We start from the raw sequence: 13,132 nt of genomic DNA on the forward strand, positions 1-13,132 counted from the left end.
CACATTAAACAAACAAGGAAAATATTAAAGAAGTAGATATAAACTGCCTAATCATAGCTTGGCATGTAGTGTATACTTTTGTGGAGCATTTTTTTTTCATAGATATTGTCCAAAGAGAAATTTCTTGTTGATAACATACACTCACAGAGCACTTTATTAGGAAGACCTGTACACCTACTTATTCATACAATTATCTAATCAGCCAATCATGTGGCAGCAGTGCAATGCATAAAATCATGCAGATACGGGTCAGGAGCTTCAGTTAATGTTCACATCAACCATCAGAATGGGGAAAAAATGTGATCTCAGTGATTTCGACGTGGCATAATTGTTGGTGCCAGACGGGCTGGTTTGAGTATTTTTGTAACTGCTGATTTTCATGCACAACAGTCTCTAGAGTTTACTCAGAATGGTACCAAAAACAAAAAACTTCCAGTGAGCATCAGTTCTGCGGACAGAAATGCCTTGTTGATGAAAGAGGTCAACGGAGAATGGCCAGACTGGTTCGAGCCGACAGAAAGGCTACAGTAACTCAGATAACCACTCTGTACAATTGTAGTGAGCAGAATAGCATCTCAGAATGCACATCACGTCGAACCTTGAGACGGATGGTCTACAACAGCAGAAGACCATGTCGTGCACTTTATTAGGATCATAGTGTTCCTAATAAAGTGCTCAGTAAGTGTATTTTAGAGCTAAGGGTAACTACAAATAATTATAACAATTTCTGATTTGATTACTTTATATACTTTTCCAAGCCTCATAATTCCAGGTAATCATAATTATAAAATTCCCTGATATTCTCAAGTTTTTCATAACAGAAAGTCTTACCACATGCTAAAGAACACTGGACTACATTTGTTGATGTTCTGTCACAGAGCTAATCCTTACATGTTCTACAGCATAAGCTACATCAAGAGTCATGACTTATATATAATATAAATATTAAGAGGCTACCATTTTCTAAGCTGATCTTTCTCTCTTCCCCCCTTCTCAATCCATCTATCCATCTCTCTCTCTCCCTCTCTCTATAGCAGAGTGGGCAGGCACAGACTGTTGTAATGTTAGTCCTACTTACTGATGTGACCCACGCTCACATACAAACACTGGACTTTGCCGTGAGGAAGAACTGCCAATTCTTCTTTTTTTCTTTTCCTATTCTGTTTATTCGTTCAGTCTCTCTTGAGTGGGACCCATAGATTAGGACCAAAGAAAGGTATGTTTTGTGTATTATTTGCTTTAAATACAAGCACAATTAAGTACAAATTTGATCTGTATTCCAGATCTATAGAACTACTGTGTCCAGTTGAATTTTAGTTTACTCCGATATAAAAAATACCAGTTTTTCAGATTTCATCCAAATTTTATGTATAACAAGAAGTGCATATTGCATCTATTTTATCCTCTTTTGACTGATAAAGCGGATGTTGTTCTCAGCTCTGATTTATTACCTAATGGTGTGGACAGTTTAATCCTTGACAGTTTAATGCAGCAAATGTGACAGTTAAGCAGCATAAGAGAGAGGGTGCCATGGTCTGTATGACATCAAGGTCACTAAATCAATATTTATTTATTTTCGTCTTTTGAGGCTTATATTGTGTTTTTCAAATCAGTGCATAATAAAAGCTGATGAAAATATACTTTAAGTAACCTCATATGATCTCATTTGGCTTTATGTGCCTTTGACAAACAAAAGGCCTCTGGGCAGCTTTTATACTAAAGTACTCTCTTTCACTCCTTAGAAGACTCAAATCCATTTCAGCTCTGCCATGTTTTCAAAGATACGATGATGTAACTTCAGTCGAGCCTCTACAAGACATTCGTCTGACATTTTAATGGCAAAAAGATCCCGAAGTCAATCCAAAATATCTGAAATTGCATCCTCTTTCCCTCTTTCTCACTATTGTCATTTACAATAATTCCATTTTCAGATTTACCATGATGGAGAAGGAAGGCATTCATTTAACATAGACGACTGGATACCCCTCTAAAAGTCTGCTCAGAAGAAGCTGATACAAGAAGGTCTGCAGGACCATAAGGACCAGGATGAATATTAAAAGTAAATTCTTATATAGTGTTATTACATATCGTAAAAATTTTTAATTCACCGCTGATTTAATTCAGACAATTCTCTCCTACTTAAAGTAATCGTTCAACCAAAAATGAAAATTCCTTCTTCATTTACTCACCTTCATGTGTTCCAAACTCATATTATCTTCTTTCTTCTGAGGAACACCAAAGGTGATGTTTAATTTTGATGACAATGACAGAAATTTCAATTTTGGGTGAACTATGACTATTAAAGGAATATTTTCCGGGTTTAATACAAGCTAAGCTCAATCGATAGCATTTGTGGCATAATGTTGATTACCAAAAAAATTAATTTTGACTCATCCCTCCTTTTCTTTAAAAAAAAGGAGGGTTACTGTGAGGCACTTATAGTGAAACTGAATGGTGCGAATCCGAAAAACTTTAATATACTCACTATTTCAAAAGTATAGCCAAAAGACGCAAGCAATGTGTTAACACGATTTTAGTGTGATAAAATCGCTTACTAACCTTTTCTGTGTAAAGTTATATCTGATTTTACAACTTCATTGCCTTGACGATGTAATGTCAACAAACCCTAAAACGACTGTAAAAATTATGATATAAATAACTTTACAGCTCAAATAATACATGAGTTTTAACAGAAGAATTAATATAAGTGCTTTTAATAAAATTATAAGATTCACATTTCTGCCTTTAAACCCTCCAATAATTGGCCCCATTCACTTCCATTGTAAGTGCCTCACTGTAACCTTGGTTTTTGCTTTTTTAAAGAAAAGGAGGGATGAGTCTAAATTAATTTTTGTGGTAATCAACATTATGCAATAAAGGCTGTCGATTAAGCTTAACTTGTATTGAACTCGGAATATTATTTTAACACTGGAACCTTCTCAGCTTGAATGGTTTTCTAACCTCCTCAATTGTTTCAGTAGTTTCCACAAGCCTGCTGACCCTTTTGAGCCTATGTGGAATATCTACCAACTGTCCATCTGTCTGTTCCTGCATTGGGAACCAAACAGACTGCAGTGACCTTAATCAACTGGCCTCCATGGACTCCATCCTGGACCAGCTTCCCTACAACACGACCTTCCTCACCCTCTCCACAAACAACTTCCCTGCCGTTGAACCTGGGAGCTTTTCCAATCTCAGCAGCCTTCTTCATCTTGACCTCTCTAGAAACATTCTCTCGACCCTTCACCCTTCAAGCTTCTCCCGGCTGAATAACCTGGACTTTCTGGATCTCTCTGAAAACCTTCTGGTTGAGCTCCCTGTTAACCTTTTCTCTGATCTCAGCAGCCTGACAGAACTTGTTCTTAGAGACAACAGGCTTAAGGAACTGAACCCAGGTCAGTTCAAAGGCCTGACAGAGCTTAAGCGTTTGGACCTTTCCTCAAACAGTCTCTGCTCTCTGCCAATATATCTACTGGATGGGCTTCAGAACCTAGTGTGGCTCTCGCTAGTGGGCAACAAGCTGAGAACTCTGCAGCGGACTTCTCTTGAGCCGGCTACTGCTCTACAGCACCTTCTGCTGGAGGGAAACCCCTGGAACTGCAGCTGCAAACTAATCCCACTCAAGCACTGGCTGGAATGGACCTTGTATAGAGGTATTATGTGTACTTGGATCATTCTTGATTAAGTCCATTCGCAATTCTTTAAAATCTGAAGTGGTGTGGTGTAGTAGTTAAAGATCTGGGTTGGTAAGTTAAAAGTTGGGTTTTATCACTCCTGTGCCCTTGATTAAAGGAATATTTCACCCAAAAATGAATATTCTGTCATTTATTCACCCTGATTGCAAAACTGACTTTCTTTTTTATGTGGAACACAAAACAAACTATTTTAATGGATATTTAAAGGATGGTTCCATATTTTCAATATGATGGCATTTGAAAGTGACTCACCTTAAATCTTAAAAAAGGACCGAAAATGAACATAAAGTTGTCCATGTGGCTTGTGGGTCATGTTCAAGTCTTCTGAAAGCATGTGATAGATTTTGGTGAGAAATAACCCAAATTATAAATAATGTTTCAGTGAAAACCTTGATGTCTTTTGCATATTCATAAGCAATATAAGAGAAGCTTGTTCACAGGGGCTCTTTTCACAATGATTTTAGCACTACATGCAACTGGTGTCCAGATTTTCGCTGGAAAATGATTTAAAATTCAGTTTATTTTTCACCATCGTATGCCTTCAGAAGACTTAAGACACACAAGCCACATGGATTATTTTTATGATGCTTTTGGGTCCTTTCAAAGCTTTAAATTGTGTCAGTATCAACTGCCACTGTATTGAAAAGATGGACCGCAATATTTATTTAAACTGTTCCATTTTGTGTTTCAAATAAGAAAAGAGTCATGCGGTTTGGAACAAGATGAGGGTGAGTAAAGGATGACAGAATTTTAATTTTTGGGTCTGCACTATTCCTTTAACTGTAGGTTGCTCCAAAGGGTATTGTGCCTGTTATTCCTGTACAGTAGATTGCTTTGATCTATAGCATCTTCTAAAGGAATCCTAAAAACCAAGCCTAAAGCCTCTGAATTGAAAGTTTTGTGTCTTTCCATTTTGCCATCCTCTAGGTGGCCATGTGGATTCCGTCAACTGCTCTTTCCCTACAAATTTGTATGGTAAAGATCTTCGCAATATCCCTATGGAGATGTTCAGACACTGTTACCCTCTCTATCTTGAGACCAGGAGCTCATCTTTTGCTGAGGGTCACCAAGTACCAGCCGGGTCACCTGGGGACTGTATACGCCAGCGCTACCGCCCTGTTAGCGTGCGTCGAGCGGCCGCCACAGTGGTGGTAGCTGGGGTGGTTTGTGGTGTGGTGTGTGTGTTGATGGTGGTAACAGCCACCTATGGCTGTATCTATGCCATGCTGGCTGCTCACGAACAGCAACAGCTGATGCACGGCAACAGCCAGCAGCAGCCGTTGATAGTGGTGAAGGAACCAGAGCAGGAAGAAAAGGAAGATCTGGTGGCAACTATTGCAAAGGAAGAGGAAGCCCCGGAGTGTGCAGAGTGGATGGCATTTCCTCCAGAAGTGTCTGTTTAACAGACACAAGAACCTCTGGGAGTTTTATTGGAACATTTGGTTTATGAATGTCATTGATAAAGCCCATTGATGTACATAGATTTATGGATGTTTCGTTTTGGAGAAAGGGTGTAAGATCTAATGACCCACTGTAGGCCAAGAGCAATTATAATAATTATTTAATACATAAAAAAAAGACAGTTTGAGATGCTCAGTTAGAGAGATATAAAACTACTCAATAGGTCTTAAGTAATACAATTTCCAAAGCAAATTTTCAAATATGGCTTATATATTTTAATTATATATATTGAATTCAAGTTATCTTGTATATTGTCCTGCAAATTCTCCAAACAATTCAACTCTGCATTTAATTTCTTCTAGTTGAAATCATTCAGTTGTTAATTATGAAACATATCTTAATAATCTGTGGCAAAAGAAATGGGATATACTGTGTGTATATATATATATATATATATATTATACAGTTGAAGTCAGAAGTTTACATACATCTTAGCCAAATACATTTAAACACAGTTTTTCACAATTCCTGACATTTAATCCTAGAAAACTTTTCCTGTCTTAGGTCAGTTAGGATCACTACTTTATTTTAAGAATATGAAGTGTCATAATAATAGTAGAGAGAATGATTTATTTTAGCTTTTATTTCTTTTATCACATTCCCAGTGGGTCAGAAGATTACATACACTTTGTTAGTATTTGGTAGCATTGCCTTTAAATTGTTTAACTTGGGTCAAACATTTTGGGTAATCTTCCAATTTTCCTTCCTTATGATGCCATCTATTTTGTGAAGTGCACCAGTCCCTCCTGCAGCAAAGCACCCCCACAACACGATCCTGCCACCCCCATGCTTCACGGTTGGGATAGTGTTCTTCGGCTTGCAAGCCTCACTCTTTCTCCTCCAAACATAACGATGGTCATTATGGCCAAACAGTTCAATTTTTGTTTCATCAGACCAGAGGGCATTTCTCCAAAAAGTAAGATCTTTGTCCCCATGTGCACTTGCAAACTGTAGTCTGGCTTTTTTATGGCGGTTTTGGAGCAGTGGCTTCTTCCTTGCTGAGCAGCCTATCAGGTTATGTCGATATATGACTTGTTTTACTGTGGATATAGATACTTGTCTACCTCAGTGTTTCCCAACCACTGTGCCGTGGCACACTAGTGTGCCATGAAAGATTGTCAGGTGTGCCGTGGAAAATTATCAGATTCCACAAAATAAATCAGGGCTCCAGACTGAGACTAATTTTTCAACCATTTTTCCTAACAGTGCGATTAAACTTTGCAAGAGGTCGCACTGGTGTGACTACAAAGTTGGCTGACTCTCTGATCGTGCTCTGTAATTTTTTGTTCCGTATGAGAAATATCAAACGGCAAACGTTCCAAACGCGAAAGGAAACAGCTTTAACCAGATCAGCCAGCGCTGCTCAATGGACTGATTAGCGCAGAGACGTGCATTTACACGTGAACTGGTCTCAAGCGCTCAGCCGCGCATATCATCATAAACAGAACTGCGAGAAGCACGTGCTGGGTCGCGAATTCAGCATTGATTATTTGTTTAAAACCTCTATGAAAGCCCATAATGTGTCAATGATTAAACCAGTTTAAAATTATATTAAACGGCCCCAATATTCTAAACAGCATTGAAAAGGAATAAAGGAGAAATCTGCACAATGAACAGACAGAAACTGTAAGGTTTCAATCCACACATCACAGATATTAAAAAAATATTTACCATGAACTTGTATCAGTATAGTAGTGAGAGAATACAATTTAAAACTATCAATGATGGGATGTGGGACAGTGGGATAGAGGTGTGCCATGGGATTTGTTTAATTGTAAAAAGTGTGCCGTGGCAGAAAAAAGGTTGGGAAACACTGGTCTACCTGTTTCCTCCAGTATTTTCACAAGGTCCTTTGCTGTTGTTCTGGAATTGATTTGCACTTTTCACACCAAGCTATGTTCATCTCTAGGAGACAGAATGCGTCTCCATCCTGAGCGGTATTATGGCTGTGTGGTCCCATGGTGTTTATACTTGCGTACTATTGTTTGTACAGATGAACGTGGTACCTTCAGGCGTTTGGAAATTGCTCCCAAGGATAAACCAGACTTGTGGAAGTCCACAATTTTTTTCTGAGGTCTTGGCTGATATATTTTGATTTTCCCATGATGTCAAGCAAAGAGGCAATGAGTTTAAAGGTAGGCCTTAAAATACATCCACAGGTACACCTCCAATTGACTCCAATTAGCCAATTAGCTTATAAGAAGCTAATTGGCTAATTGCCTTAAGGCTTGACATCATTTTCTGGAATTTTCAAAGCTGCTTAAAGGCACAGTTAACTTAGTGTATGTAAATTGAGATATAGTCAATTAAAAGTGAAACCATCTGTCTGTAAACAATTGTTGGAAAAATTACTTGTGTCATGCACAAAGTAGATATCCTAAACGACTTGCCAAAACTATAGTTTGCTAATAATAAATCTGTGGAGTGGTTAAAAAATGAGTTTTAATGACTTCAACCTAAGTGTATGCAAACTTCTGACTTCAACTGTACTTACATACCATATAATATATCTATATATATATATTTAAACAGAGAGATAAAATCTGTTTTAGAAAATACATTTTACACATGTTAAATGTGTTTGTCTATGTTAAAATTGTGTACAGTATGTTTAATAGGTAAGATATATATTATATAATTAAAAATAATCTTCAAATGTTTGTAGAGTAATAATAAGTGTTGAATGATCATAACTTCACTCGGCTATTTCTAAGCCAGCCTTATCTTCTCAAAATATGCTGATAGTGCTGATCTAAAATCAGCTTTCAGTAAACAAACAATTACGGTCAGATATCTTACCTCCGGCGAGTGCAGTTCTTTTTCCCTCAGTCACTGTCACAGATGTTACAGCCACAAAAGTGTTCCTGCCTGTTTAACAGAGGTCAAAGGTTGCAGTAGCTCATAAAATAAAATGCAAATTGTGACATTGTTGTGACAACTGATATATATGAAGTATATCAACTCGACAATGCAATAAGCAATAAATGAAAAGAGATGATCTCTGCCATAAAGACAAAGTGTATTTAACTATTTTAGTACCTTTGTTTACATCATCTTGCGGAACATAAAAGAAGAATTGTCCAGGTTTGTTCTCAGCTGCCAGACGATACCAGATGGGGAAGTGGTCAAGAGTGAACAGGTTTTCTTTGTCCACAGCGGTCAAGAACTTCCTGTGGAATCAAAGAATCAAAAGAGGTGTAAATATGCCTTGTCGAGAGTGTTATTTTTATAGATGCAGGTAGACATCTTAAGAAGAGGGTCAATAACATACAATTAATAATAATATTAATCATTTGCTATTGATTACTTTTAAATAATTTCTAAATAACATGATTTTCATTGCAGTTGTTTAGCACATTGTAAAAAAAAAAAAAAAAACTGGCAGCTGTGGTTACAGTACAAAATCAGTGACAATGTATCAGGCATTATAGAATGTCATTTTGGTGTCAATATATATAGTTCAGTGAGTGTAATCTACACTCACTGAGCACTTTATTAGGAACACCTGTACACCTACTTGTTCATGCGATTATCTAATCAGCCAATTATTTTATTAATTTACTAAAATCATGTTAACACACATATAGCTTACGTTGTGGCTATACTTTTGAAACAGTGAATACTTTAACGTTTACGGATTGGCCCCATTCACTTCCATTGTAAGTGCCTCACTGGATTGCAGCATTGCAATGCATAAAATCAGGCAGATACGGGTCAGGAGCTTCAGTTAATGTTCACATCCACCATCATAATGGGTAAAAAAATGTGATCTCAGTTTTTTCGACCGTGTCATGATTGTTGGTGCCAGATGGGCTGGTTTGAGTATTTCTGTAACTGCTGATTTCTTGGGATTTTCAAGCACAAAAGTCTCTAGAGTTTACTCAGAATGGTGCCAAAAATAAAAAACATCCAGTGAGCAGCAGTTCTGCGGACAGAAACGCCTTGTTGATGAAAGAGGTCAACAGAGAATGGCCAGACTGGTTTGAGCAGACAGAAAGGCTACAGTAACTCAGATAACCTCTCTGTACAATTGTAGTGAGCAGAATAGCATCTCAGAATGCACAACACGTCGAACCTTGAGGCGAATGGGCTACAACAGCAGAAGACCATGCCAGGCACTTTATTAGAACCATCGTGTTCATATGAATATCATATAATGATTATATTATCTATGAATTAATATAACAAAAATAATAACAAAAATAAAGGTACCTTTATAATGCACTGATAACCACCATAAAAACAAAGATCGTACGATACACTAATGATAATAAAATTAATACTTTTTACTTAATATAACAATTTTAACAATATTTTTCTATAAAGGTACATTATATAATATTGGCTTGTTAAACATAACATTTTCACTGTAAATTATGAGGTAAATGTATGCTTTTAAATTCTAAAAAACATTTACAGAAAAAGTGACGTATTATTTTATTAAATAGAATATAATTATGGTAACACTTTATAATAAGGTTCCATTCATTAAAATTAGTTAATGCATTGGTTATATTGAACAAACAATGAACAATATATATTTTTACCAAATTTATTATCTTTGTTAATGTTATTTAATGAAAATACAATTGTTCATTGTTAGTTCACTAATGTAAACATATACAACTTTTGATTTAAAAAATTTATTACTATGTTGAAATTAATATTAACCAAGATTATTCAATGCTGTAAAAGAATTGTTCATTGTTAGTTCATGTTAACTACTGTTGTTAGCTAAAGTTAAAAATTGAACCTTATTGTAAAGTGTTACCATAATTTCTCACTGTATATGGTAATGAGCTGAGCATAACTAGATAAAACATACACTATATGGCCAAAGGTTTGTGGACACCCCTTTTTAATTAACATGTTTGACTATGACCTCACTGATACTCTTGTCTGAATGGGAGCATATACATCCAGCTATATTCCAACATCAAGTGGAGAGCCTTTTCAGAAGAGCGGCAAATGTTATAGCAGCAAAGAGTGAAATTAAATGTTCAATAAGCACATACGGATGTTGGTTAAAATAACTAACATGTTTTCCAGTGAACAGATTTGAGGAGTTAATCTCTCAATAGCTCACTCACTTTCCCACTCGTTTCTCACTTCCTGCATATCTGATGACACGCATCAGCCCAGAGCGGGTTCCAAGGAAAGCTGTCTCCATGCCTTCATCTACACTGCAAAGAGAGAAAGACTATAAACACAAAACACTAATCCTTTTTTCCCAAAATGTTCTTCAGAAGGAAGGAGGGATTTCACAGGACAAACAAAAATCTTTGTGTTGGTATTTAATGGACAACTTATACAGATTAAATAAAGCCTCTTACGTGGGGCCGGTTAGTGTCAGTGTTGTCCAGTAGGCCTCCAGTGGAGCTGTAACTACTGCATCAAAAAGAACTTGCTGTAGAAGTATCTCATCACCTGTCGCAACAATGTCACAATTACCTATACAAAATTTAGCAACTGAACAGGTAATATGACAGCATGAGTATTTGAAAACAAAGTTAAGGAAAACTCACACTCCAAGTCTGGTTCTTTGCCAGTCAGGTATCGGACCACTGCCTGGAGCTGACTGAGCTTACGGTGGTGTGGGTCAATATCTGTCTCACAATACGTCCTGAGTGAGTAAACCAAAGATCATAGGTCTAACATAGCATGATATTTCCTTTGAGGTTTTTAGGGACCTATTGCCCTAACGGTATTCAGAACAAAATACACCAAATGCTAGCCATTTCAGATGTGATATTCTCACTTCAAAACAACAATACTTACCATTCATCAGCTATCGAGAGATCAGGCTGCTGGAGGTCATGAAGACCTAAAGAAAGCAGAAAATGTTCAGTAGCTACATCAGCGAGTGATGTGGCAGCTTAATATCTCTTGTTAGCTTAAAAAGCTTTTCACTAAGTGTTGTTTTGAAAATTAATTTCTTATATCCATTATACTAATAATTATATTCAGTTGTGCTCAAAAGTTTGCATTCCCTTGGAGAACTAATATATTTACCATTTTTAAAGAAAACATGAGTGAGCAGGCAAAACACATTTCTTTTATTTCTTATTGGATTCATATTCAACTGTAGGTTATAACAGAATGGCACAATCATAAAACAAAACATGGCAACAATGAAAAAAATGAAAATGACCCCTGTTCAAAAGTCTGCATACCCTTAGTTCTTTATACTGTGTATTGCCCCCTTTAGCATCAATGACAGCGTGCAGTCTTTTGTAATAGTTGTCTATGAGGCCCCACATTCTTGCAGGTGGTATAGCTGCCCATTCATCTTGGCAAAATGCCTCCAGGTCATGCAAAGTCTTTGGTCGTCTTGCATGAACCGCACGTTTGAGATCTCCCCAGAGTGGCTCGATGATATTAAGGTCAGGAGACTGTGATGGCCACTCCAGAACCTTCGCCTTTTTCTGCTGTAACCACTGGAGGGTCAACTTGGCCTTGTCCTTAGGGTAACTGTCATGCTGGAAAATCCAAGAGCGTCCCATGCGCAGCTTTCTTGCAGAAGAATGCAAATCGTCTGCCAGTATTTTCTGATAACATGCTGCATTCATCTTGCCATCAATTTTCACAAGATTCCCTGTGCCTTAAGAGCTCACACACCCCCAAAACATCAGTGAGCCACCACCATGCTGCACAGTGGGGATGGTATTCTTTTCACTATAGGCCTTGTTGACCCCTCTCCAAACAAAACTTTATTTTGGTCTCATCACTCCAAATTACAGTGTGCCAGAAGCTGTGAGGCAGGTCAAGGTGTTGTCGGGCATATTGTAACCGGGCTTTTTTGTGGCATTGTCGCAGTAAAGGCTTCTTTCTGGCAACTCGATCATGCAGCTCATTTTTGTTCAAGTATCATTGTATTGTGCTCCTTGAAACAACCACACCGTCTTTTTCCAGAGCAGCCTGTATTTCTCCTGAGGTTACATGTGGGTTTTTCTTTGTATCCCAAACAATGCTTCTGGCAGTTGTGGCTGAAACCTTTCTTGGTCTACCTGACCTTGGCTTGGTATCAAGAGATCCCCGAATTTTCCACTTCTTAATAAGTGATTGAACAGTAATGACTGGCATTTTCAAGGCTTTAGATATCTTTTTATATCCTTTTCCATCTTTCTAAAGTTCCTTTACCTTGTTACGCAGATCTATTGACAGTTCTTTTCTGCTCCCCATGGCTCAGTATCTAGCCTGCTCAGTGCATCTACGTGAGAGCTAACAAACTCATTGACTATTTATACACAGACACTAACTGCAATTTAAAAAGCCACAGGTGTGGGAAATTAACCTTTAATTGCCATTTAAACCTGTGTGTGTCACCTTGTGTGTCTGTAACAAGGCCAAATCTATATATGTATGTACAATTTCTTATATAAGCCATTAATAATACAATGAACTCACCCTCTTCCACAGAAACATTCCCAGTGAACATGTACTGCCCGTGACCTCTTGTAAGCACCATACCAAAACTGACATCAAAAATATCCATTAAAGACATTATATGAAGATATTGTTATTTAAAATATCTAAAAGTGGGTAAAAATACAATAAACAAATGCTAGACAAAAGGTGTCTATAAGCTTTTCCAAACATGGAAGGTGAAGGTTCATGTTTAAGAATGTAAAAAAGCTTAACAAACCTAAATGGCGTCTCATTGATGGTAGTGTAGAAATAATCGTTTTTGAGGAACAAGGGCCTTTTCTGGATGATACAAAGAAAAGTGCCTTCACAAAGACTATCAAACATATTTCTTGTAAGTTATTATCTAATGCAGTACCCATAAAAAACACAAACACCACATGTTGTGTGTGTTTTTGTAATGTTATTACTTATAGGGTGACTTTCATGAAACCTGTCATGAACATGTTCATGTCAGATTCTACCCCAAAATCAAAACAAAAAAAACAAAAAAAAATTATTATTATAATTATTTGTTTATATTATTATTATTAATATATTTTCTATGATTA

General features: G+C 37.0%; 2 protein-coding genes across 6 annotated transcripts in view; one reads left to right on the top strand and one right to left on the bottom strand.

The window, feature by feature from the left end:
• LOC127435644 (voltage-dependent calcium channel subunit alpha-2/delta-4-like) overlaps positions 1-13,132 on the bottom strand; it is a 40,506-nt gene that overhangs the window by 12,152 nt on the left and 15,222 nt on the right. For all 4 annotated transcript variants that reach the window (XM_051689260.1, XM_051689258.1, XM_051689259.1 and 1 more), the window contains 8 exons: positions 12,802-12,863; positions 12,564-12,631; positions 10,935-10,980; positions 10,682-10,779; positions 10,490-10,583; positions 10,247-10,339; positions 8,196-8,326; positions 7,956-8,024 (listed from right to left, as the gene is read on the bottom strand). In XM_051689260.1, the coding sequence (XP_051545220.1) occupies positions 7,956-8,024; positions 8,196-8,326; positions 10,247-10,339; positions 10,490-10,583; positions 10,682-10,779; positions 10,935-10,980; positions 12,564-12,631; positions 12,802-12,863 (661 nt within the window). The remainder of the gene's footprint in view (positions 1-7,955; positions 8,025-8,195; positions 8,327-10,246; positions 10,340-10,489; positions 10,584-10,681; positions 10,780-10,934; positions 10,981-12,563; positions 12,632-12,801; positions 12,864-13,132) is intronic.
• lrtm2b (leucine-rich repeats and transmembrane domains 2b) lies at positions 2-7,909 on the top strand. 2 transcript variants are annotated; one of them, XM_051689279.1, is made up of 4 exons: positions 2-1,216; positions 1,932-2,059; positions 2,979-3,653; positions 4,623-7,909. In XM_051689279.1, exons 2-4 carry the CDS (start codon positions 2,047-2,049, stop codon positions 5,096-5,098), a joined length of 1,164 nt encoding a protein of 387 aa, XP_051545239.1. In that variant the 5' UTR covers positions 2-1,216; positions 1,932-2,046; the 3' UTR covers positions 5,099-7,909. The 2 variants fall into 2 exon arrangements, with proteins under 2 accessions (XP_051545239.1, XP_051545240.1); XM_051689280.1 differs by having other exon boundaries at positions 2-2,059; positions 2,982-3,653.

This window comes from Myxocyprinus asiaticus, chromosome 46 (assembly GCF_019703515.2).
Source record: "Myxocyprinus asiaticus isolate MX2 ecotype Aquarium Trade chromosome 46, UBuf_Myxa_2, whole genome shotgun sequence".
In the NCBI taxonomy this organism is placed as follows: Eukaryota; Metazoa; Chordata; class Actinopteri; order Cypriniformes; family Catostomidae; genus Myxocyprinus; species Myxocyprinus asiaticus.